General features: G+C 37.0%; 1 protein-coding gene across 2 annotated transcripts in view; it reads right to left on the reverse strand.

The window, feature by feature from the left end:
• The window catches only part of PJA2 (praja ring finger ubiquitin ligase 2), a 67,892-nt gene that overhangs the window by 38,799 nt on the left and 5,540 nt on the right, over positions 1-23,553 (reverse strand). For both annotated transcript variants that reach the window (XM_081088666.1, XM_081088667.1), the window contains one exon: positions 1,504-1,621. In XM_081088666.1, coding sequence (XP_080944792.1) covers positions 1,504-1,534 — 31 coding nt within the window. In that variant the 5' untranslated portion in view covers positions 1,535-1,621. The remainder of the gene's footprint in view (positions 1-1,503; positions 1,622-23,553) is intronic.

Genomic DNA, 23,553 nt, shown 5'->3' on the forward strand with positions numbered 1-23,553 from the left:
AAACAGAGTTAGAAATAAGAGTCACAGCAATGACTTTCATACTGGTGATTGGTTGGGGTACTGTTTGAACATATATGCTACTTGTCAAATCATATGCTATTAAACATCAAGTGTTCCTTACTTTTTTTGTAAATTAAGTTTCATTTATTTACTAGTAAGCAATTCAAGAGTGTCAACCAATTTCTAAAAATTACTTATATTGAAATCTTAATGTTTATGTAATTATACTCTCTCAATACAGATTATTTAGAAAATAAAACACAAAGTAAAAATAAAATAATCAACACCCAATATTTTAATATGCAAGCAGCTCTCATTTTCTCAAGTGTACCTTATTAATATGTACTATGTTATAAAAGTTATGTGGCCTCTTTACCCACAAAAATATCTTTTAAAGTTTGGTTCCTTTAAGGTATTTAAGACTTTTATAATGTAACCTACCAAAAAGATATTCATATGCAAAACTGCTATAGTGCAAAAGCTCATTAAGGATTGGAAAATGATTCTCCAAATTATCTCAGAAAAGTACCTTACATATAAGTGCTCAATACATATCTGTTGATTTCATTACTAGCACATGATATGATGATGGTTTCAATTACATTAAGAGGAATACATTCCTGTCAAAAGTAACAGTTAACTTCTTTAAACGGTATATATAATACCAAAAAGAACCAACTGGACCCACAATAAATAAGTCCAATAAGTTAGGGCCAGATAAAATTCTCTAAAAAGAAAATAATGATGAGCCAAGTCAAATACATGCTACCCCACCTTTCAAAATTACCAATGGTATACATTATGGTAAGAAAAGCCACCAACATTTGAATAACTTGAATACTAAGTTATGATGATTGAGAAATATATAGTAGTAAACAGTAGCATCTTTTACTAAATATGATATTATTTTATATGTATTAAGTATAAGTTTACTTAGTCAATTCGATTTTATGTATACAATGCGGGAACTAAACAAAATATTATCCCACAGTATATGGAATAGTCAATAAATACGATAGTTACATATTTTTATTGCATTAAAATAAGAAGTATAATTGCTTCCAAGCATGAAAGAAAAACAAACATGTACTTATAAAATACAATAGCAAGTATCACATTATGTTATTTAATCCCCTCAACAACCTAATAAGGTAAATACTGTAGTTTATTTTAAAGATAAAAAAATTAAGGTTAAAATTAAGTATTTAAGTAGTTTGCTCCATAATACAATAATATGACTCCAGATCCAGTGCCCTTAACAATAACTCCAAAGAAATAGTCTCCAAAGTGAAAAGTACAATTGAAGCCAAGGGTATGTGAAAGGAAAATATAAGAATTTCTACTTGCACTTATTTTCATATAAAAAATTAGAAATGCAGCTTTATAAATATTTAACATATGGAGGAAAAACTGGCCTTAAGACCATAATCACATGTCATGTATGACACTGAGGTATCTGGAGGGAAAAATATAAAGTCCTCAATGTAGAGATACTTTGCTTACCTGCTGGCTCTTTTTCAGTAAACTGTGACATATATGGCAGTTTTTGTGTGTCCAGTTCAATGGAATTTTGGATGTGACTTAGTTTTTACTCACACAGTAAATAAGCTGCAGAAGATTCCTACAAAGAAACAATGGATTAAACAAAATAACAACACAAGCACAAAACAAAAAGGCAAAAATAATACTTCTGCTTCTAGTGAAACCTTTGTTAGCTTTATAACAACAAAAAATATGATCAGACAAGTTAATAAAAAAAACCTCATCTATATATATGGCTAATATGCTAAGTGTCCCTCCGAACATCCGCTATGACGTGCACTGACCACTAGGGGTCAGATGCTCAATGCAGGAGCTGCCATAATGAGCACTGGCCATTTACAAAGAAATGGCACCGTAAACCTGGTGCTGACAAAGCAACACTCGGCTTCTCCCAAGTGGGACACAGGCCCCAACACCACCCCGGAGCCACAGCCCACCAAATCACAGCCAACGTTGCCGAGACCCCATGGCACAAAATGCGGCCCACAGCCCAGCCCAGCCCAGCACAGCCCAGAAACAGTCGCTGTGGGCACCGAGTAATGACGCCCACACATAGCAATGCCCAGCTTCTAGCAACTTGCCTCCAAACATTTTACACTTTAACCAAATGTCTGTGAAGCATTTTCCTGTGACTCATCTCATTTGATCCTCACAGAAGTCCTACAGTAGGTAGATAGGACAATCAGTGGAATCCTATTTTCTTTTTATTAGCTGGAAAACGGAGATTTAGAAAGTTTAGAAACTTGACCCAACGGAAAAGAAGTAAGAAATGGTGGACCTTGAAAATGACTTCAGGTTTTCTCACTGCATAGAATATAGTCAAACACTGCTGCAGTTACATATTTTACCCTTTGTTCTCCCTTCGTGATCTACAATAATAACCTGCTTCATATTGATATTTACCACTGTGTTGCTGACAATTATCTGAAAGAGAAGTTGAGGTGCTTCACTGGGCTGGAAAAAGTTTAGCTAAATCAGAAAGCAGGTCTAAGCAAGTTTATTCTATATATATATATATATATATATGCAAGGCTAAGTTGACTTGAGTATGCATGATACATATAAAGCTCTCGCTAGCGCCAATCGCACGTGTGTGTTTCAATCTGTCACTATCGATCGTGAATTTGGTTGACACTTCTATTATAGAGAAAGGGTGAATAGCGGTATTAAAATATTTCTTCTGATTAATTCCCTTTCAATGTGCACTGTGCCACTAGTATAACTATAAAATGACCATTTGAAAACAGTTTTACATATCCTCTTGAAAAATCTTGCTGTAAGTATATTTCATCCTTAAGACTGACAATAATAACAACACACACAATTATTAAGTAAATAAGCAAATTTATTTGGAGAAGTGCTGACTGGGGTATGTGATCAAATTATTTGGTACTCTAGTACACTATGTTATATCTTTGCTTCTCCATCAAGCACTATATTGTTCTTTTAGCCCTGGTTTATTAAAAAAGTTAAACCTAAGAATACAAACTTAGGCTTATGGTGATTAATGTATAATGTATACAATGTATAATGTATGATAAGTAATGTATAATGGCTTATGACAATTAAAAATTAATGTGTGTAAATAATGATATACTTACGCTTTACATTAGTCAATTGATCATTCAAGTATTTTAATCCCAAATAAGAACCTAGTCTAAATTAGAAAAATCAAAGTCTACCATGTAAGAATATTAAAAGACCCTCTGCAGTTTTGAAATTAATACACTTATTTACTATTTCAAAAGTTGCCATCTGTGCTCTTCTCAAAGTTTGATAAGGACTTAATTTTTTATTTAAATACCTGATTTAAATATTTGAGCTATTGCTAACTTCCTATCACCAACTCATATTTATTAAAAGACGATAGTTCTGTAAGTGAATTTACGTTATCTGTCTAGCTATGGATAGCTATTAACATACATAGAGTATACACATATCTATATATATAAAGGCCTAAGCAACCGTTACAACCAGTTGACCAGAACGACTGATCGCTATGACATGCGCTGACCACCAGGGGAAGGATGCTCAACGCAGGAGCTGCCCCCTGGTGGTCAGTGTGTTCCCACAGCAGGAGTGCCACTCAGCCAGAAGCAGGGCTCATAGCTGACAAGCACAGCTGCAGCGGCGGCAGGCAGCGGCGGCTGGAGCAGCAGGGAGCGTGAGTGGCAGGGCACCCAGCTGCAGCTTGGGATCCTCCCCAGCCACCTGCCACTTAGGCACTGCTACATCCCTCAGGGGATGTCGGACTGCCAGTTTCGGCCTGGTCCCCACAGGCTGGCAATCCAACATCCCTTGAGGGGTCCTGGATTACGAGAGGGTGCAGGCCAGGTTGAGGGGCCCCATCCATGCATGAATCCATGCATGAATCCGTGCACGAATCCGTGCACTGGGCCTCTAGTAAATTATAAATTTAGCAACAAGTTGTAATCCTCTATCTCAGTGGTCGCCAACCTGTGGTCCGCGGACCACTGGTGGTCCATGGGATCTGAAAGGTTGGCGACTGCTGCTCTACCTGAACTGAGTCAGACTGTTAGCAATAGATAAAGGGTGAAAATATATCTAAAAAATCATACTGGCAAAAATAAAAGCTCTAATTAATACTGTTTTAATAAGAAAAAAATCTTAACTAGAATCCTTATACATTTACAGTACAATAAATGGCAATCTTAAAGGGTAACTATGAACTTAAGTTCATGAGTATTTTTTTTTGGAATAAGGCTTTATTCTAACATGTTCCAGGGCACTATTTGCAGTGCTGATACAACAATAAACAAAATGAACAAATATTCCTGATCCCTAAAAGCATCAACAAACCTCTATTAGAATAATGTGGTGGTTTTAAAACATACCCATAAATTATTTAATACTTCACCCTTCAAAAAAGCAGAGCCTAATTTGCTCCCCTTAAGTGTGATCTGTACTTAGTAACTTGTTTCTAATAAAGATAATGTGATATAAGTGACAGTTCAGGATCTAAAAAATTAGGGCACAAAAGGCATTGTGGCTTCATCCTTGTTTGCTCTCCCTTTGCTCTCTTTCTCTGAGGGAAACCAGCTGTTACATCATGAGATCACTCAAGAGTTCTATGGAAAGGTCCATATGAGGAGTAACTGACAATTCTTGAGGAATTGAGGTCCTCTGGCAATAGCCATGTTACTGAACCAGCTAGGAAGTAGTTGCTTCATCCACAATCAAGTCTTCAGATGACTGTACTCTAGGCCTAAATCTTGAGTGAAACCTTATGAAAGACCTTGAGCCAAAACCACCCAGCCATGTTGCTCCTGAATTTCTGACACACCCAAACTATCTACACTAATAAAAGAGAAAAATGGTAATTGGCGTACGACGATACCCTTTTCATTGGCTAATCAGGGCTATATGCAAATTAACTGCCAACTAAGATTGGCAGTTAACTGCCAACTAAGATTGGCAGTTAACTGACAACTAAGATTGGCAGTTAACTGCCAACAAGATGGCGGTTAATTTGCATATGTAGGCACAATGCAGGGAGGCGAAAGGGAAAGCAGGAAGAAGCCCCCTGCCACTGACAGTGATGGGAAACCCAGGGGGGAGCTAAGAGCTGGGGGCCACCTTTGCCCTGCCCCCCAGCCATGATCGGAGAATCAGGCGCCTTTGCCGCCCTGGCAGTGATAGCAGGAAGTAGGGGTGGAGCCAGCGATGGGAGCTGGGCACGGTCGAAGCTGGCAGTCCCAGGAGCTGGGGGTCCCTTGCCTGGGCCTAAAGCGAAGCCCACGATCGCGGGGCCGCTGCAGCTGTGGGTCCCCGCTGCCGGGGCCGGACGCCTCAGCCAGAGGCATCCTGCAGGGGCGGAGCCCATGCAATCGTGGCCCCCCCACCCCCCGCTGCCACTGCAGGTCCCCGCTGCCCAGGCTGGACGCCTAGGCCAGAGGCGTCAGGCCTGGGCAAGGGGCCGATCCAGTGATTGGAGGGTGATGGGGGTCAACGCCTGAGGGCTCCCAGTATGTGAGAGGGGGCAGGCTGGGCTGAGGGACACTCCCCCCCCACACACACACCCAGTGCACGAATTTTGTGCACCGGGCCCCTAGTCTACACTAATAAAAGACAAACATGCAAATTGACCATACCTTCGCTGTGCCTTAAGCCATGCCCACCAGCCAATCAGAGTGACTATATGCAAATTAACCCAACCAAGATGGCGGCTGGCAGCCAGGGAGCTGGAGTGAGCAGGAGGCTTGATTGCCCCAATGATGAAGGAAGCCAAGCTTCCCGACTGCCGTGGCGGCTCTGAGCTCCACTCAAAGCAACAAAGTTTCAATTATAGAAGATAAATAAACTCCAGATACCTGCTTTCAGCTGGCCATGGCCACGGAGCTGGGGCGAGCAGGAGGCTTGGTTGCTCCAGTGATGGAGGAAGCCAAGCTTCCCGCGGCCGGCTGTAGCCTCCGCAAAAGGCAACAATGTTTCAATTATAGAAGGTAAATAAATCCCAGAATAAAAAAGAAAAAGAAAAAAAGGAGAGGCTGGGAGCTTCAGTCGCCGGGGGGCTTGGCCAGCCTGAAAACAGCCCTCAGCCCCTCACCCAGACTGGCCAGGCACCCCAGTGGGTACCCCCCACCCTAAAGGGAGTGTGGTCAGCCTGAAAATGGCCCTCAGCCCCTCACCCAGGCTGGCCAGGCACCCCAGTGGAGACCCCCACCCTGAAGGGGGTGTGACCAGCCTGCAAACACCCATTAACCTCTCACCCAGGCTGACCAGGCACCCCAGCGGGACCCCCACCCTGATCCAGGACACCCTTCAGGGCAAACCAGCTGGCCCCCACCTGTACACCAGGCCTCTATCCTATATACTAAAAGGGTAATATGCAACTGACCCTAACAGCAGAACGACTGGGAATGACTGGTCACTATGACACACACTGACCACCAGGGGGCAGTTGTTCAATGCAGGAGCTGTCCCCTGGTGGTCAGTGTGCTCCCATAGGGGGAGCTCTGCTCAGCCACAAGCCAGGCTGACGGCTGCCAGCACAGTGGTGGTGGCGGGAGCCTCTCCTGCCTCCTCAGCAGCGCTAAGGATGCCGGGCTGCAGCTTAGGTCTGCTCCCCGCTGGCAAGTGGACATCCCCCGAGGGCTGCCGGGCTGCCAGAGGGATGTCTGACTGCCAGCTTGGGCCCAATCCCCCAAAGAGTGGGCCTAAGCCAGCAGGTGGACATCCTCCGAGGGGTCCCAGACTGCGAGAGGGCACAGGCCGGGCTGAGGGACCCCCGAGTGCACAAATTTTTGTGCACTGTGCCTCTAGTAAGACAATAAATGTTCTGAGCCATTAAGTCTATTGTAGCTTAATGCATTATCCTACAACAGATAATACAAATAGTGAAAATTACATGTTCTTAGACACTGGATTTTATTATAGTTCCACCTATTACTAGAACAAGATTTTCTAAAACCATCTCATGAAAGTATATTTCTCCCTTTAAAAGCTCTATTTCTCAGCATGCAAAGTGCCATGTTGTGGTTGACAGCATCAAAAGGAATTATACCAGCCCTAGCCGGTTTGGCTCAGTGGATAGAGCACTATCCTGCGGACTGAAGGGTCCCAGGTTTGATTCTGGTCAAGGGCACATGCCCAGTTTGCAGGCTCAATTCCCAGTAGAGAGCATGCAGGAGGCAGCCAATCAATGATTCTCTCATCATTGATGTTCCTATCTCTCTCCCTCTCCCTTCCTCTCTGAAATCAACAAAAATATATTTAAAAAAGAAAAGGAATTATACTGGTCTTTTGCTTGTTGGGATTATCAGAACTGCTGCTTAACACCTATACTCCACCTATCACCTAGAAGAGACTCATCAAATAACTACTGAATCAGGGACACTTACTTCTAGAATTTAAATCTAACTGATTCAAATGAAGCTTTACACAGAGGAAGATAGAAATTAGTTAACTTCCAGAAGCGTTTCAACTGAAAGAGTGGTTCTATACTCCTGTGACCCATTTGCTGGGAGCCAGAAATAATTCTCTATTTTTTTTCAAAAAAAAGGTGAGGTACAATTGACATATAACAACATTAGTTTCAGGCATTCAACATAATGATTCAATATTTGTATATATTGCAAAACAATCACAATTAAGTCTAGTTCACTCCCATCACAGTAGAGTTACAAATTTTTTTTCCTGTGGTAAGAAGTTTTAAGACCTATTTTCTCAGCAACTTTCAAATATGCAATAAAGTATTATTAACTACAGTCACCATGCTGGATATTATATCCCCAGGACTTACTTTATAACTTTTGAACCCCTTTTGAACCCCTTCACCCAACTTGTGTGTATGTAAAATCACACTTCCCCAAGAAGATCTTATTGGGGGGCAGGGAAGGGAGGAAGGGCAGTTTAAAATAATTTATTTTCTCATAGTTCTGGAGACTAAAAATCCAAAATCAAGATGTTAGTAGGGCAGTGCTCTCCCCAAAGGCTGTAGGGAAGAATCCTTCTGTACTTCTGGTTGGATGCCAGCAACCCTTTGGGATTCCTTAACTTGATACAACATCATCTTTATCCATTCATCCATTGATGGACACGTAGGTTGTTTCCAGCAATGAACATGATGGGGTCTTTTCAAGTTAAATGTTTTCGTTTTCTCCAGATAAATACCCCAAATTGGAATTTCTGGGTCATATGGTAATTTTCTTCCTAATTTTCTGAGGAATCTCCATGTTTCCTATAGTGGCTGTACCAATTTACATTTCTACCAATAATACACAAGGATTCTCTTTTCTCCACATCCTCCCCAACACTTGTTACTTCTTGTCTATTTCATAATAACCATTCTAATAGGTGTAAATTGATATCTCATTGTGCTTTCATTTGCATTTCCCTGACAATTAGTAATGTTGAGCATCTTTTCATGTACCTGTTGGCCATCTGTATGTCTTCTTTGAAAAGATGTCTAGTCATATCCTCTGCCCACTTTTAAATCTGATTTTTTTTTTTTTTTGCTATACTGGGTTGTAAAATTCTTTATACATTTTGGATATTAAACCCTTATCACATACCACTGAGTTGCAAATATTTTTCCAATTCAGTAAATTGTCTAGAAATAACTCACCTTTAAAGTGTCTTTTCTTGAATCATATGAATGCATATTTTTAAAAATTGTTATTAAATTTACTGGGGTGACATTGGTTAATAAATTACATAGGTTTCAGGTATCCAAACAAATAAAACAATTTTAACAGGGTCTTTTCTAGAAATAGATAAGTTAGTTGAGAAACAATACAATTTGATCCAACTATTTAAAAGGGAAAGTCTTGATTACTCTCATAAGCCCATTATATTCTCCAATATTTAGCTTTATATGTCTCGAAATATCTTAAAAATGTTTCTCAAAATTCCTTTTAAAACAAAATTATATAATTATCTAGCCTACATTTCCTTTTAGTAAAAGAATTCGTCACAAAATTTTGATAATTATTACATTTGAGCTATAAATTCAGAAATACAGACTTCATGACAAAATGAGTTTATAACAATGACAAAGGCTACTAGAAAACTTTTGTATATATATTGGAACCAATTATACTTCAACTTAACCTACAAACATTATTTCATCTATTTTCAGTTGCTAAGGCAAAGTAACTATTACAAGAGATTAATAAAACATCTATTTTTTTTAAATATATTTTTTATTGATTTTTTACAGAGAGGAAGGGAGAGAGATGGAGAGTTAGAAATATCGATGAGAGAGAAACATCGATCAGCTGCCTCCTGCACATCTCCTACTGGGGATATGCCCACAACCCAGGTACATGCCCTTGACTGGAATCGAACCTGGGACCCTTCAGTCCGCAGGCAGAGGCTCTACCCACTGAGCCAAACGGGTTTCGGCAAGCATCTATTTTGAATAACAATTTAAGCTTGTATTTAAATTATTCTCACTTTTACATACCTTTTAATCTACCTCTAGACTTATCATATCTTCTATCCACAAGCACAAGTGGTTGCTTGTACATATACACAACCGCAAAATAATCAAGTAGATGCAATTAGTAGATATACAATAACTAAGGGATGAAGTGATAATACTAGTATTCCTATACGTAACTAAACAACTGGGCACATTACTAAAATTGATTACAGAAAGTCTCAATCACTAGATTTTGACATTATAGACTGCTACACAGAAAACTTACAGAATATGACTCCCAAATTCTTCAGTCAGACAACAGTAGAAATTATAATTAAATCAGAGAGAAAAAAATTAAAGTACAAATGTTAACCTTCTGAGATGAAATGGGTTTGCTATCTCTGGTAATACTCAGAGGTATTCTGATAAAAAGCTAACCTTGCTGTAGCTGGTTTGGCTCAGCGGATAGAGCGTCGGCCTGCGGACTTAAGGGTCCCAGGTTCGATTCCGGTCAAGGGCATATACCTTGGTTGCGGGCACATAACCAGTAGGGAGTGTGCAGGAGGCAGCTGATCGATGTTTCTCTCTCATCGATGTTTCTAACTCTCTATCCCTATCCCTTTCTCTCTGTAAAAAAATCAATAAGATATATTTTTAAAAAGAAAGCTAACCTTGCTTAAATACTATTCTTCTCTGAAAATTTTTCGTAAACTATTATAAAAGAGGAACAATAAAGTCAGCATTGATATAGTGAAAATTACATTAAAAACATATGTGAAACATAAAATATATGTAATCAGGAACAGATATTTGGATAATCCCCAAAGTTTATACTTAAATACCCAAAAAATGTATTTCCAATTTGTTATGGTGAACCCTTTATCTCACCAAATGTTTTTAAGTTATGTTGTTTAAAAAATGTTATCAAACACTGCTTTAAAAAAATCTACCTACAGAGAGAAATCTGTAAAGAATTGAATGAGCATATACCCAACACACTATAACAATAAATATTTTCTATGGTTTAATGGAAGTAAAATTGGCTAAGGCAGAAAAAACAATTTAAAGGGAGTCAAAAATAATTGAGATAAAAAAATAAAGTCCCAATCCATTAAAAAACACAAGATGAAGAATATTCCTCAAATTTCTCTTTCATTTAGATAAAAAAATATCTGATTCAGATGTAGCACAAATAAAAAGGGCCCACCCTCCTTTGAGATACACAAGTCAAATTAGTGCAGAATAAAGCAGCAGCAGAGATTTACTTCCACATCTAAGCCAGGAAAACAAGAAACAAAGGTACAGGAAAATAGAAAATTCAATGTTGCAATTACATTTAATAGTAAAAGTAAAAAAAAAAAAAATGTGCTCAGAATAAATTAAATATCTAATATTGAGACACTTAAATGTGTGTTAACTACCAAAAAAAGGCATATATGAGAGCGGAGGGGATTAGGTGATAAAAAAAATTAAAAGAATGGCATAATGTTGAAACAAGATGTTGTGTATTTGGAGTTTTTTGTACTCTAGAAATTTGTTTGGAAATTTTCATGGTAAAACTTTTAAAATATTTCCTTTTCTTTGCACTCATTTGTTGAAGAATTAGTTATTTATAATAATAAAGTACAAAACTCTTAAGCATACATTGTAGTTCAATTAATTTTTATACACATATACGTATGAATAAATACCACCTAGTTCAAGATATTAAACACTATCATCACTTCAGAAGATTTTCATTTGCCCCTTCTAAGTAATCAACTCCTCCCAACTCAGAGGCAACCACTTTCCTGGCTTCTATTACCCCAAATTATTTTTTTCTATTTTAAACTTCATATAAGTGGAATCATACAGTATAAATTCATTTGTGTCTACCTACTTTTGTTCAACAAAGTATTTCTGAGATTCACTGCTACAGACACATCTGTACATGGTTTTTATGTTTTACCTTTCTTGGGTACATAAAATCTGAACTCACAGTAGAGGGCTATGTTTCGCTATAACAGCTACTGATAGTTTTCCAAAATGGCTGAAACAATTTATATTCCCACCAGCAAAATAGAAGAGCACCAGTTGTTTCACATCCTTGGCAACACTTGTATTGTCAGTCTCTAATTTGGGCCATTCTGGCAGGGGTGTGATGGTTCTGCATTGTGACATTTCCCTAATAAGTAATAATGTAGAGCACCTTTACCTATGCATATTGGCCTCTTAGACATCTTCCTTTGTGATATCTTCCTGTAAAATATGCTCACTTTTTTGCATATTTTAAAAATTGGGTTGTTTGTGCCTTTTCCTTCTTGATTTGTAACAGTTACTTATACAAGTCCTTCATAAGATTTATTTATTATGAATAAATTCTTGCAGTATATCGCTTGCTTTTTCTCTGTATGATTTATTGATGAATATAAATTCTTATGTACTCTAACTTATTAATTTTATGCTCTAAGAAATTTTTGCCTACTCCAAAGTCGAGATATTCTCATAGATTTTCTTCTAGAAGCTGGATAATTTTAGCTTATACATCTAGATCAGGGGTGGGCAAACTTTTTGACTCGAGGGCCACAATGGGTTCTTAAACTGGACCGGAGGGCCGGAACAAAAGCATGGATGGAGTGTTTGTGTGAACTAATATGAATTCAAAGTAAACATCATTACATAAAAGGGTACGGTCTTTTTTTTTTTTTTTTTTAGTTTTATTCATTTCAAACGGGCCGGATCCGGCCCACTGGCTGTAGTTTGCCCACGGCTGATCTAGATCTATTATCTAACTCAAATGAACTTTTAAAATATAATGTGCCTTTTTTATACAAATATCCAGTTTACCTAATAGTTTATTAAAAATAAATGCTTTCTTTTAACTTCAGTGAAGTTTTTGTCATGAACCAAGAAACTAGATATGTGAAGGTCTATAGGAAGAGGTCAATGCCGCTGACTAGTCAGTTATTGCATGTTTTAAAAATTAGTGTGGCACATCAGTGTGCCACTGCACACAGGTTGAAAACTGCTGTTCTAATACAAAATATCTTAATTAATATTACTTCATAACAAGTCTTGACATCTGAGACATTTACATTTTGATATAAACTTTGGAATCCATTTAATCAATAAAAAATTCTGGGATTTCTACTGACACTATAGCTCAATTTGGGGAAAATTGGTATTTTAACAATACTGAGTTTCCTACTACATACAGATGGAATATTTCTCCATTTATTTAAGTATTTTAAAATGTCTCTTAGCACTGCTTTGTAATTTTCAGCATAAAAAATCCTGCCCAATTTCATTAGATTTACTTTTAGGTATCTTACATATTTTTATGCTATTCTAAATGTACTTTTCTAATTTTATTTCACATTATTTTGGTTGTGTTAAAATAAAAAATAGAAATCAGACTTGAATATTCCCTGAACAGACAAAACCAGTTTAGTCATACAAAGAAAGCTTAATCTAGCTTATTTTACCCGGCTAAATTGACCTGGGTCGTTTTTGGCTTATGATAGCCCTGATTTACAATGCTTTGACTTACAATTTATCAACTTTATGATGTGGTGAAAGCAAAATGAATTCAGAAGAAACTTTACTTTGGATTTTGATCCATTCCCAGGCTAGCTATATGATACTCTCTTGTGATGCTGGGCAGGGGCAGAGAGTTGCAGCTCCCAGTCAGACACATGATCACCAGGGTAAACAACCAATACTTTACAATGTACTCTGTTGCATTTCTTGGGGATACTGCATTCAATAAATGACATGATATATTCAACAATAGGCTTTGTTAGACGATTTTGCCTAACTGTAGGCTAATGTAAGTGTTCTGAGCACATTTAAGATAGGCTAGGTTAAGCAATAATGTTTGGTAGGCTAGGTGTATTAAATGCATTTTCCACTTATGATATTTTCAATTTATGATTGCTTTATAAGGATGTAATCTAATCATAAGTCAAAGAGCATCTGAATTGTAAACAATAACATTTTCACTACATTACCTACTTTATAACAATACTAGAGGCCCGGTGAACAAAAATTTGTGCACTCGAGGGGGGGGTCCCCTCAGCCCGGCCTGTGCCCTCTCGCAGTCTGGGACCCCTCAGGGGATGACCACCTGCTGGCTTGGGCCTGCTCCCCGGGGGATTGGGCCTAAAATGGCAATCAGACATCCATCTGGCAGCCCGGCAGCCCTCGGGGGATGTCCACTTGCCAGCGGGGAGCAGACCTAAGCTGCAGTCAGACATTCTTAGCGCTGCTGAGGCAGGAGAGGCTCCCACCACCACCGCTGTACTGGCAGCCGTCAGCCTGGTTTGTGGCTGAGCAGAGCTCCTCCATGTGGGAGCGCACTGACCACCAGAGGGCAGCTCCTGCATTGAGCGTCTGCCCCCTGGTGGTCAGTGTGTGTCATAGTGACCAGTCATTCCCAGTCGTTCTGCTGTTAGGGTCAGTTTGCATATTACCTTTTTACTATATTGGATAGAGGCCTGGTGCACGGGTGGGGGCCGGCTGGTTTGCCTTGAAGGGTGTCCCGGATCAGGGTGGGGGACCTGTTTGGGTGCCTGGCCGGCCTGAGGGGCTGATGGCTGTTTGCAGCTGGTCACACCCCCTTCAGGGTGGGGGTCCCCACTGGGGTGCCTGGCCAGTCTGGGTGAGGGGCTGAGGGCCGTTTTCAGAATGGCAGGCGACTGAAGCTCCCAGACTCTTTTTTTTATTATTTATTCTGGGATTTATTTACCTTCTATAATAGAAACATGTTGCCGTTACTGGCGCTCCCAGCTCTGAGGCCACAGCCGGCTGAAAAAGCAGGTATCTAGGGTTTGTTTAGCTTCTATAATTGAAACATTGTTGCTTCTGGAGCTCAGAGCCAGGCCGCGGCAAACGGGGAACCTTGGCTTCCTCCATCACTGGAGCAAGCAAGCCTCATGTTCGCTTCAGCTGCGTGGCTGCCGGCCGCCATCTTTATTGGAAGTTAATTTGCACATCACCCTGATTAGCCAATGGGAAGCATAGCGGAGATACGGTTAATTACCCTTTTTTTTTTTTTATTAGATAGGATACCCCTGAGCCTAAATCCATGTTTTGGTTTGAGTGCTCCTGGTTTACAAATTCTTTTTGGTGTGTACTAGTATATAGTAAACTTTTACTGATTACTAATACTTCAGTGATTCATTGGTTTTACTTCTGTTATTTCTGAACTTTTGACATTACATGGCATCAGAAGTGGGATCCAAAGTCCTCCAGTGACTCCAAGGTATCAGATAAGCAAACAGGTGCTGGTAACCCACAGACGCCACTGAGCTCACTGCTTTCTCACCAATACTGGAGTTTGAGACTAAGTCTCTCTTTGATCCAAGCTCCATTCTTTTTGTGTTTTGAACTCTCTGACTTATTGTGTATACCTGTGTTTTGTTTGTTGAAGCTTCTTGGTAAGTCATCCGACTCTATGCCAAAGGGGGAAAAACACAGTTGGGAAACAAGGCTTTTTGTAATAAAGACATCTTCGGACATCTAAAGGCAAAGATGAGTTCTACCTGGTCGATGGACCAGAATCTTTGCCTTTTGGAAAATGGGTGAACTTTTGAAATTGTAGTGGCCACTCTGAAGAACCTTTAACTTAGATAGGTCCACCTTAAGAAGCATCCTTAAAAGAGAGGATTCCAAACCACAATGAAACAATGAAATGCATTCTTTGAATAGAAGCTTTTAATGAATCTAAAAACAGTTTTAAAAGGATCCTCACAGTATGCAAATAAAAAATCTTCAGTAAAACACTGGTCATCTGAGCAAGTTACCTTAATTTAGTGCATCTGCTAGAAACATAATCTGTATCCCACTACTTTTGAGTTTTATACAGGATACATGGATAAACATTTTAAACAAAACTGTAAGATCTCTGGTTATGTCTTTCTATATGTTTATGTCTGTATGTTATAGACAATATTTTTCTATCTCTAAATGGTATTGCCAAAATGAATTTGTAAAAAGCTCTATTTGTCTTTAAAAAATTAAGTACACACACACACACACACACACACACACACACACACACACACTAGGTGTACCAGTTAATAATGCGGATTTTTTTCAACAGCTGGAGTTACACATGTGTTGATATATATGTGATTTGATATGTATGCTATTTTGTTGTATTGACAGCAAGCTTCAAAACTTTGTATGTCAAATTTTCTGAAGGTGCTAACATCATAGATATTTTTACACTTAAAAATGTCAAATTTTGTGCCCAAAAAAGAGCATTTGCAGGAAGTTTTAATTCATTAGTTTATTTTGAAGAAAAGTGCTGCTGAATACAGGAAGCTTATGGTGAACGTGCTCCATCTCAAGATACTTGTGAATGCTGGTTTATACGCTTTAAAAGTGATGATTTTGATGTGAAACACAAAGAACGTCCACGTCAACAGAAAAAGTTTGAAGACCAACAATTACAAGCATTATTGGATGAAGATGTGTGTCAAACTCAAAATCAACTTGCAGAAAGATTAAACATTGCTCAGCAAACAATTTCCGATCATTTATAAGCAATGGGAAAGATTTTAAAGGAAGGAAAATGGGTGCCACATCAACTGAATGAAAGACAAATGGTAAACTGAAAACTCATCAGTAAAATGTTCTTCAATGGCATAAAAGAAAGTCTTTTTTGCATTGAATTGTGACTGGGGATGAAAAGTGGATTTATTTTGAGAATCGCAAATGCACAAAATCATGGGTTGATCCAGGTCAATCATCAACATTGACTGCAAGGCCAAATCGCTTCGGAAAGAAGACAATGCCCTGCCTTTGGTGGGATCAGGAAGGTGTGGTGTATTATGAGCTTCTAAAATTAAAGCATAGTGATTAATCACAAAAACAATATGTAATTATATATATGTTTTCCGATGGTCTTAGGCGACCCCTGTGAAAGGGTCGTTCGACCCCCAAAGGGGTCGTGAACCACAGGTTGAGAACCGCTGTTCTACTGGGACAGTATCCACAAATTACCTGAAAGATGGGGAAATGTGTAGCTAGTGATGAACATTACTTTGATTAAAACACTTTTGACGTTTCTCTTGAAATTATCATGTTTTCTTTGATTACAAAATCTGACATTATTAACCAGTACACACACTATTCTCTCAGAATTATAGAAATTAATCCCATTTTTTTTTAAATTGATTTCAGAGAGGAAGGGAGAGAAGAGAGAGAAACATCAATGTTGAGAGAGAATCACTGATGAGCTGCCTCTTACACACCCCTACTGGAGATCGAGCCTGCAATCCAGGCATGCATCCTGACTGGGAATGGAACTGTGACCTCCTGATTCATAGGTTGGCGCTCAACCACTAAACCATATTGGCTGGGCAGCCCAAATGTTTTTAAGTTCACATGATCTAAGATACTCTTTGATTAAAATTTTAAAAAAGGTTAGTTTACATTTTTTGGCTTAATAAAAACAGGTATATCTTCAAAATTTGTCTAAAAAAAATAAGATGATGATTAGTTCTTTAATATCCAAACCAAGCATAATTATTAAAAGCAAGTACATTAGTTAAACAAATAAAAGTTTATACTAAGTTAAACCAAATAATGGATATTCATTTATATCTAAAGCATTTCCAAGATAAATATTAAATGCTAAACGTAAGATGATCTACTTACGGTTTTTAGATTTTTTTACAGAAGATACTTGGGTCTGTGAATAAACATGTCTTGTACTAATATGAAACTTTTACTATGAGGAAGAATATACTTCTAGTATAAAATGTGTTTACAAATTTTCTATCCCGTAATTGCTCATTTGTTTTCCACTAGGTTAGGGGTTAAAAATTCTAATTAATAAACTAATTAATATGTAATTAAAACTACCAGAAATAATAAGGGTGAAAGAAAAATGAATGTATATGAAAAGCAGGAAAAGAAAATAAAATGTGCTTTTTTTGGGTAAGGAAAATATGGACATGTTTTGTTATGTTTTGTAAAGGAAAAAAGAAAATTTTGTCCTAAGATAAAACGGCTGTTACTTGTAGGACAATAGCTGAATGGATAAAGAAACTTCTTTGTAGAAAATGAATATTGAGAAAGGAATTTTATGTGTAGTAATGTTAAAACTAGAATCTATTTATTTAAGTTTAAAGACAAGGGAGAGTTTTAAAATACAAAGTATCCTGGTGCAAAATTAGAATTTGGTTTCCCCTGGTGAAAGAAGGAAGTTTTTTGTTTTGTTTTGTTTTGAAGTCTAGTAGTTTTTTGATGGAGTCTTTGGGGTTTCTATGTACAGTATCATGTCATCTGCGAATAATGAGTTTTACTTCTTTTCCAATTTGGGTGTCTTTTATTTCTTCTTCTTGTCTGATCGCTATGGCTAGCACTTCCAGTACTATGTCAAACAGGAGTGGTGAAAGTGGGCATCCCTGTCTTATTCCTGTTCTTAGGGGAAATGGTTTTAGTTTTTGCTCACTGAGTATGATGTTGGCTGTGAGTTTGTCATATATGGCCTTTATCATGTTGAGATATGCTCCCTCTATCTCCACTTTGCTAAGAGGTTTTTATCAAAAATGAAAGTTGGATTTAGTTGAATGCTTTTCCTGCATCTATTGGTATGATCATGTGTTTTCAGATTATTGGCCTGCTCTTAATGAGAAATTAAAAACAAAAACAAAGGGTTGTGATTTTATTTAACCTTTAATGTAATCTGCCTTGGAAACAAAGATTCTGTGTCTTATGAAAATATTTCCTGGCCTTCATAATATTTTTATCAAGTCTTTGATTACTGAGAAAAATCAGTCTTCTCTCTTAAAAGAAGAAAATTCTTTTACAACTATGTAACTTTCTGTATTTTGAAATATTTTGTCACTTTGGTTGAATGGTAACTAAGTCGACTGAATAATTTCTGAATGTGAGTGTATGTAGATGTATGTGTGAACTCTTAGAAGATCTTTAACCATGGCCATTTTCAAGTATTTTCTCATTTACAGGGTGTTACTATTTCACTTTGATGCTTTTGGAAACTTTTCCTGCAAAAGTTCTCCATCTTCAAAGAAATTCATGGAAAAGAGCCTGACAAGTTACTCAAACGTAAAGGTTTCCAATAACTAAGATCGTAACACTGAATGGAGGGTAAGAATTTTTTAATGGAAAACTGACTGATTCATAAAGCTGCTAACCCACGATGAAGCAAAACAAGAACTACATAGCACTGAATAAGACAATAAAGATGATTATAATTTTTATTATCATTTCAAACATTGCTAGTTCTTTAATGTTTTGTTTCCAGATTTAAAGGACCCCCTTTTTGCCTCTTTTATACCAGGTATAGAGCAATTTGATAAAGTGTACCTTTGTAACAGAAGTTGAAAAATCTACCTTTTGCTCTCTACCTGATTCCTCCAGAATTCAGAAACTCTTATTAAATATTCCTATTTTTCCTGACTATATATGTATTTGCATAAATCCAATAAAAATCTGTTCTCTTTGTAACAGGACACAATTGAACAAGTCCTTAGCTTGGCTTCCTATCCCTAAGAAGCTTTTGAAAATCCAATCTGAGATTCTTTATGAAAAGTTCCAACAAAGCAGACTTAAAAGAACCTATATGGTCAGTCACTATTCTTTCTGCACTTACTACTACTGGTACATAAATCGCCAAGGCAAATTTATTTTCACTAGACAACATTGCACGCAAATTAATCTCACTATGGTTACCTTTTCTAGAAATGGAGATGATTATAAAGAGAAAAAAATGTATTTCAGCAGTACACCTTTGTGAATATCAGATTCTAGTGCTATTGTCTTTGAAGTTGTTTTCTACCTATAAACTGGATTCTGAATTCTTCCAGTTTCCTCCAATATTTGGCTAGAACTTTCACTCACTATGTATGATGTTAGCTGTGGATTTTTTGTTGATACTCTTTTAAAAATTAAGGATGCTTCTTTCTATTCCTATTTTGATGAGGATTTTTAACACAAACAGATATTGAATTTTGTCAAATGATTTCTCTGTATCTACAGAGATGATCCTATGGTTCTTCTACATTATTCTGTTAAAGTAGATCAGATTTATCTTAAAAATATTAAATCAACCATGCATTCCTGGGACAAATCTGTAATATATTATCCCTTTTTACGTATCACTGAATTACTTCTATATGTATGTTCATGAAAAATATAAGCCTATAATTTCTTTTTTTGTGTGTGTGTCATATTCTTGTCAGGTTTTCCTATCAGGACTATGTTAAAATCATAAAATATTCTGGAAAACATTCTCCTTTTTTTAATTCTCAAAAGAGTCTGTATAAAACTGATATTATACCTTACTAAATGTTTGGAAGATTTACCAGTGAGTCATCTGGGCCTGGGGTTTTCTCTGTGGAAAAGTTTTTTAATAAATTCAAATTATTTAATAGACAATGGACAACTCAGATTTGGCATTTCTTCACATATCTGTTTTGATAATTTTTTGAATGATGATGATCTTTCACTGGAGTTATTAAGTGTATTAATATAAAGTTGTTCATAATTTCCCTTTGTTAACAATTTAATATCTATAGACTCTGTAGTGATGCCTCCCTTCTTATTCCTGGTATTGGTAATTTGTGTTTTCTCCCATTGTTTTATCAGTTCATTACACATTTATTATTTTTAAAAAGTTTTCTAAAACTGTTGATATTTTCTATTTCATTGGTTTGTACTTTGACATTTACTATTTCTTTCTTTCTACTTTCTTTGAGTTTGATTTCTCCTTTAAGTTGCAAATTCATATTGACTTTTAACCTTTTGTCTTTACATGCATATAAAACTATAAAGTTCTTTCAAAGCACTACTTCAGTTGCATTCCACAGGTTGTTTATTTTACTGTTTTTCAATAAGAATGTTCTCTAATTTCCATTATGACTTTGTTTTTGATTCATGGACAATTTAGAAATGTCTTGCTTAATTTCTAACATTTGGAAGCTTTGTAGTTATTTTTCTGTAACTGAGTTGTGATTAATTCCACAGTGGTAAAAAAGAAAAAATGCACTGTATAATTTCAATCCTTTGAAGTCTGATACTTCTTTAAGAACCAGAATATTTTGGCAAGTGTTCCACGTGCACTTAAAAATATGCAGTCTTCAGTTGTCAGATACAATATTTTATAAATGTCAATTACACCAAGTTAATGAATCATGTCATTCAAATTTTCTATTCTCTTACTAGTTTTTTAATATAATTGTTATATCAGTTACTTTAAATAGATATTTAAAATCTCTAGCTATAAATGCATATCTATATTTCCTGTTATATTATCTTCTATATTCAGAAGTTGTATTACTAGATGAATACATGCTTTAAGGATTTTTTAATCTGGGTAAACTGACCCACTTATTGTATTTTCCTCTTCATCACTTATAATACTTGTTTTGCCTTAAGTCTATTTTATACAATGTTAATAGAGCTTTCTTTTGGTGAGTGTTTGCAGACAATACTTATTACATCTTTTTACTTTCATCCTATCTGAGCTTTTAAAGTATTTTTTTCTATAAACAGAATATATATTTGGATTTCACTTATTTTTAAGCCTAAAAATATTTGTATTTTCACTGAAGCATTTATTTAAACTTAACATAACTGCCAATATAAACGAGTTTAAGTATCATCTTGCTATTATTTTCATTTTCCTTATTCATTATTTGTTCCTTTATTCTTCCTTTCTTGACTTCTTCGGTATGATTCCATTTTATTTCATCTACTAGCTTATTTGATATACCTTTTAGTGCCATTCTTTTTTCTTTTTAACATATTTTTATTGATTTCTGAGAGGAAGGGAGAGGGAGAGATAGAAACATCAATGATGAAACGGAGTCATTGATGGGCTGCCTCCAGCACGCCTCCCACTGGGGATTGAGCCTGAAAACCAAGTATGTGCTGCCCTGACCGAGCAGGAACTGACCCATGACCATAGGTCGGTGCTCAACTCCGCTAAGCCACACTGGCTGGGCTAGTGTCATTCTTTTAATAGTTCCCCTAGAAATTAAAAAATGCATCCTTCCTGAATGCTGGATGTGATTTTCTAGAGCAGGGGTTCTCAACCTTGGCTGCACATTAGAATCACCTGGGAATCTTTTTAAAATCCTGATTTCTGGGCCTCATCCTCCGGAAATGCTGTTTCTTTGTTATGGGGTGGGGCCACAACATTAGCAACAAAGAAACAGCATTTCCAGAGGATGAGGCCCAGAAATCAGGATTTTAAATATTCCCAGGTGATTCTAATGTGCAGCCAAGGTTGAGAACCACTTTTCTAGAGACCCTGGATAATTTACTTCCCTCTAAAGGGTTTCTAATTTTCCTTTTATCAGGCAATTACATTGCAGGTAAAGATAAAGTGTGGGTTAAAGAGTATAGAATCTTTTTTGTAGACTTACATAGTTGGAAACGCCTCATAGAATATGCTGTTGCCTTTATTCACAGAACTGTGTGTTAGATCTGTGGGAAGGAATTACAAGACAGCTGCAAAAAAACAAAAAAAAAAAAAAAGAGTACAGAATCTCTGAGAATTACAGATATATAAAGTTGGCAGTCACTCACAGGCTCTTATCCACAGATCCCTACTCGGTGCTAAAAAGATTGGAAACAAGCTGGGAGACTAAAGAAGCTATTTTTCAGTGGCGGAAGAAAGGAACTGACTGCCAATGTGGGAAAAGAATGAAACCCTACCTAAATTCTAACTCCGATGGGGGGGAGGGGAGCATTAAACCACTGGGAGAAGGGCAGCAACCAGTCCTCCATTTTGGCTAGGGGATAAGTAAAAGAGAAAGGGCCTTTGCTGGAGCAGGGTTCGGAAACAGATCACAGATTTCAAGAATGAAGATGAAAATTCAAGAAATAAAGAACACATAAACAGAGATGAAGAATGTATTTTATGGGCTCATAAAAAGACCAGTCAAGGAAAGTATAAATGAGCTTCAAAACAGGTCATGAGAAATTACCCAAACTGAGATACAAAGTACTTTTCTAAAAGTGTGTGTGTGTGTGTGAATGTGTGTGTGTGAGTGAGTGTGTGTGTGTGTGTGTGTGTCAAAGGAGGGGTGTTGGGGAGGAGGCAGTAGGGGGAGGACAGAAAACAAACCCTCCAAGAATTGTGGAACTGTAGCAAATGAAGTACCTACCACGTGTGTCACTGGAACCCCACAGGAAAACAGTAAATGGGACAGAAAATATATTAGAAGAAAAATGCTGAGAATGTTCTAAATATGATTCAAAGATCAAACCATAAATCTAAGCTCAGTGGTGAACCACAGAAGTCAGGATAAATACAGAACACATACACACACACAACAAATCATATTCAATCTACTATAAAAACAAACAATTAGGGGAACATTTAATGGAGAGAGGAATTTCAACTAACTTATCAGAAACAATGCAAGCCAAAGAGTATACAGTGTCATCCTTAAAGTGATACGTATGAGAAAAACATGTGAACACGATTTCTGTACCAAACAGAATAACCTTTCTAAAGAAAAGGTAAAATAAAGCATTTTAAGTCAATCCAAGAAACTTTGTTAGCAGTAGATCTGAACTGCAAGAAATGTGAAATAAAGTTCTTCAGGCAGAAAGAACAGACACTTGATTCTACAAAGATCTGAAGACGTCTAAAAATAATTAAATTGAAGGTAAATGTAAAATATTTTTTCTTATTTTTAGTCACTTCAAAACAGAACTGTGTACAGTAGCACTGATAGAACGCTGTGAGACAGAAATATTCTATATCTTACACATAGCTACTAAGACTTGAAAAATGGCTACTACAATAGAGATAGTCACACTGGCTAGTGACTAACATACTGGACAGTGCAGGTCTAAAGCAAACATAATAGCGAGATATCATGAATTTATGGCATAAGTAAAAGTATGACAATAATAGTACAAAAGATAGGAAAGAAAAAGTGTAAATATACTGTTATAGGGTTCTGACACTATCTAAAAAAGTAGTATTACAGTGCTTGAATACAGACTGGAATTAAAGATGCATAATGTAAATCACAGAGAAAGGAGTATAACTTTTTAAAGAAGCAAAATAAATATGAGTAGTAAAGAGCAAACCAAGAAAAAAAGAGCTAAAAAATAGAGACCATAAAGCAGATGGGTTAAATAGAAAATAAGAT

This window comes from Myotis nattereri, assembly GCF_964212035.1.
Source record: "Myotis nattereri genome assembly, chromosome: 4".
Taxonomy (NCBI): domain Eukaryota; kingdom Metazoa; phylum Chordata; class Mammalia; order Chiroptera; family Vespertilionidae; genus Myotis; species Myotis nattereri.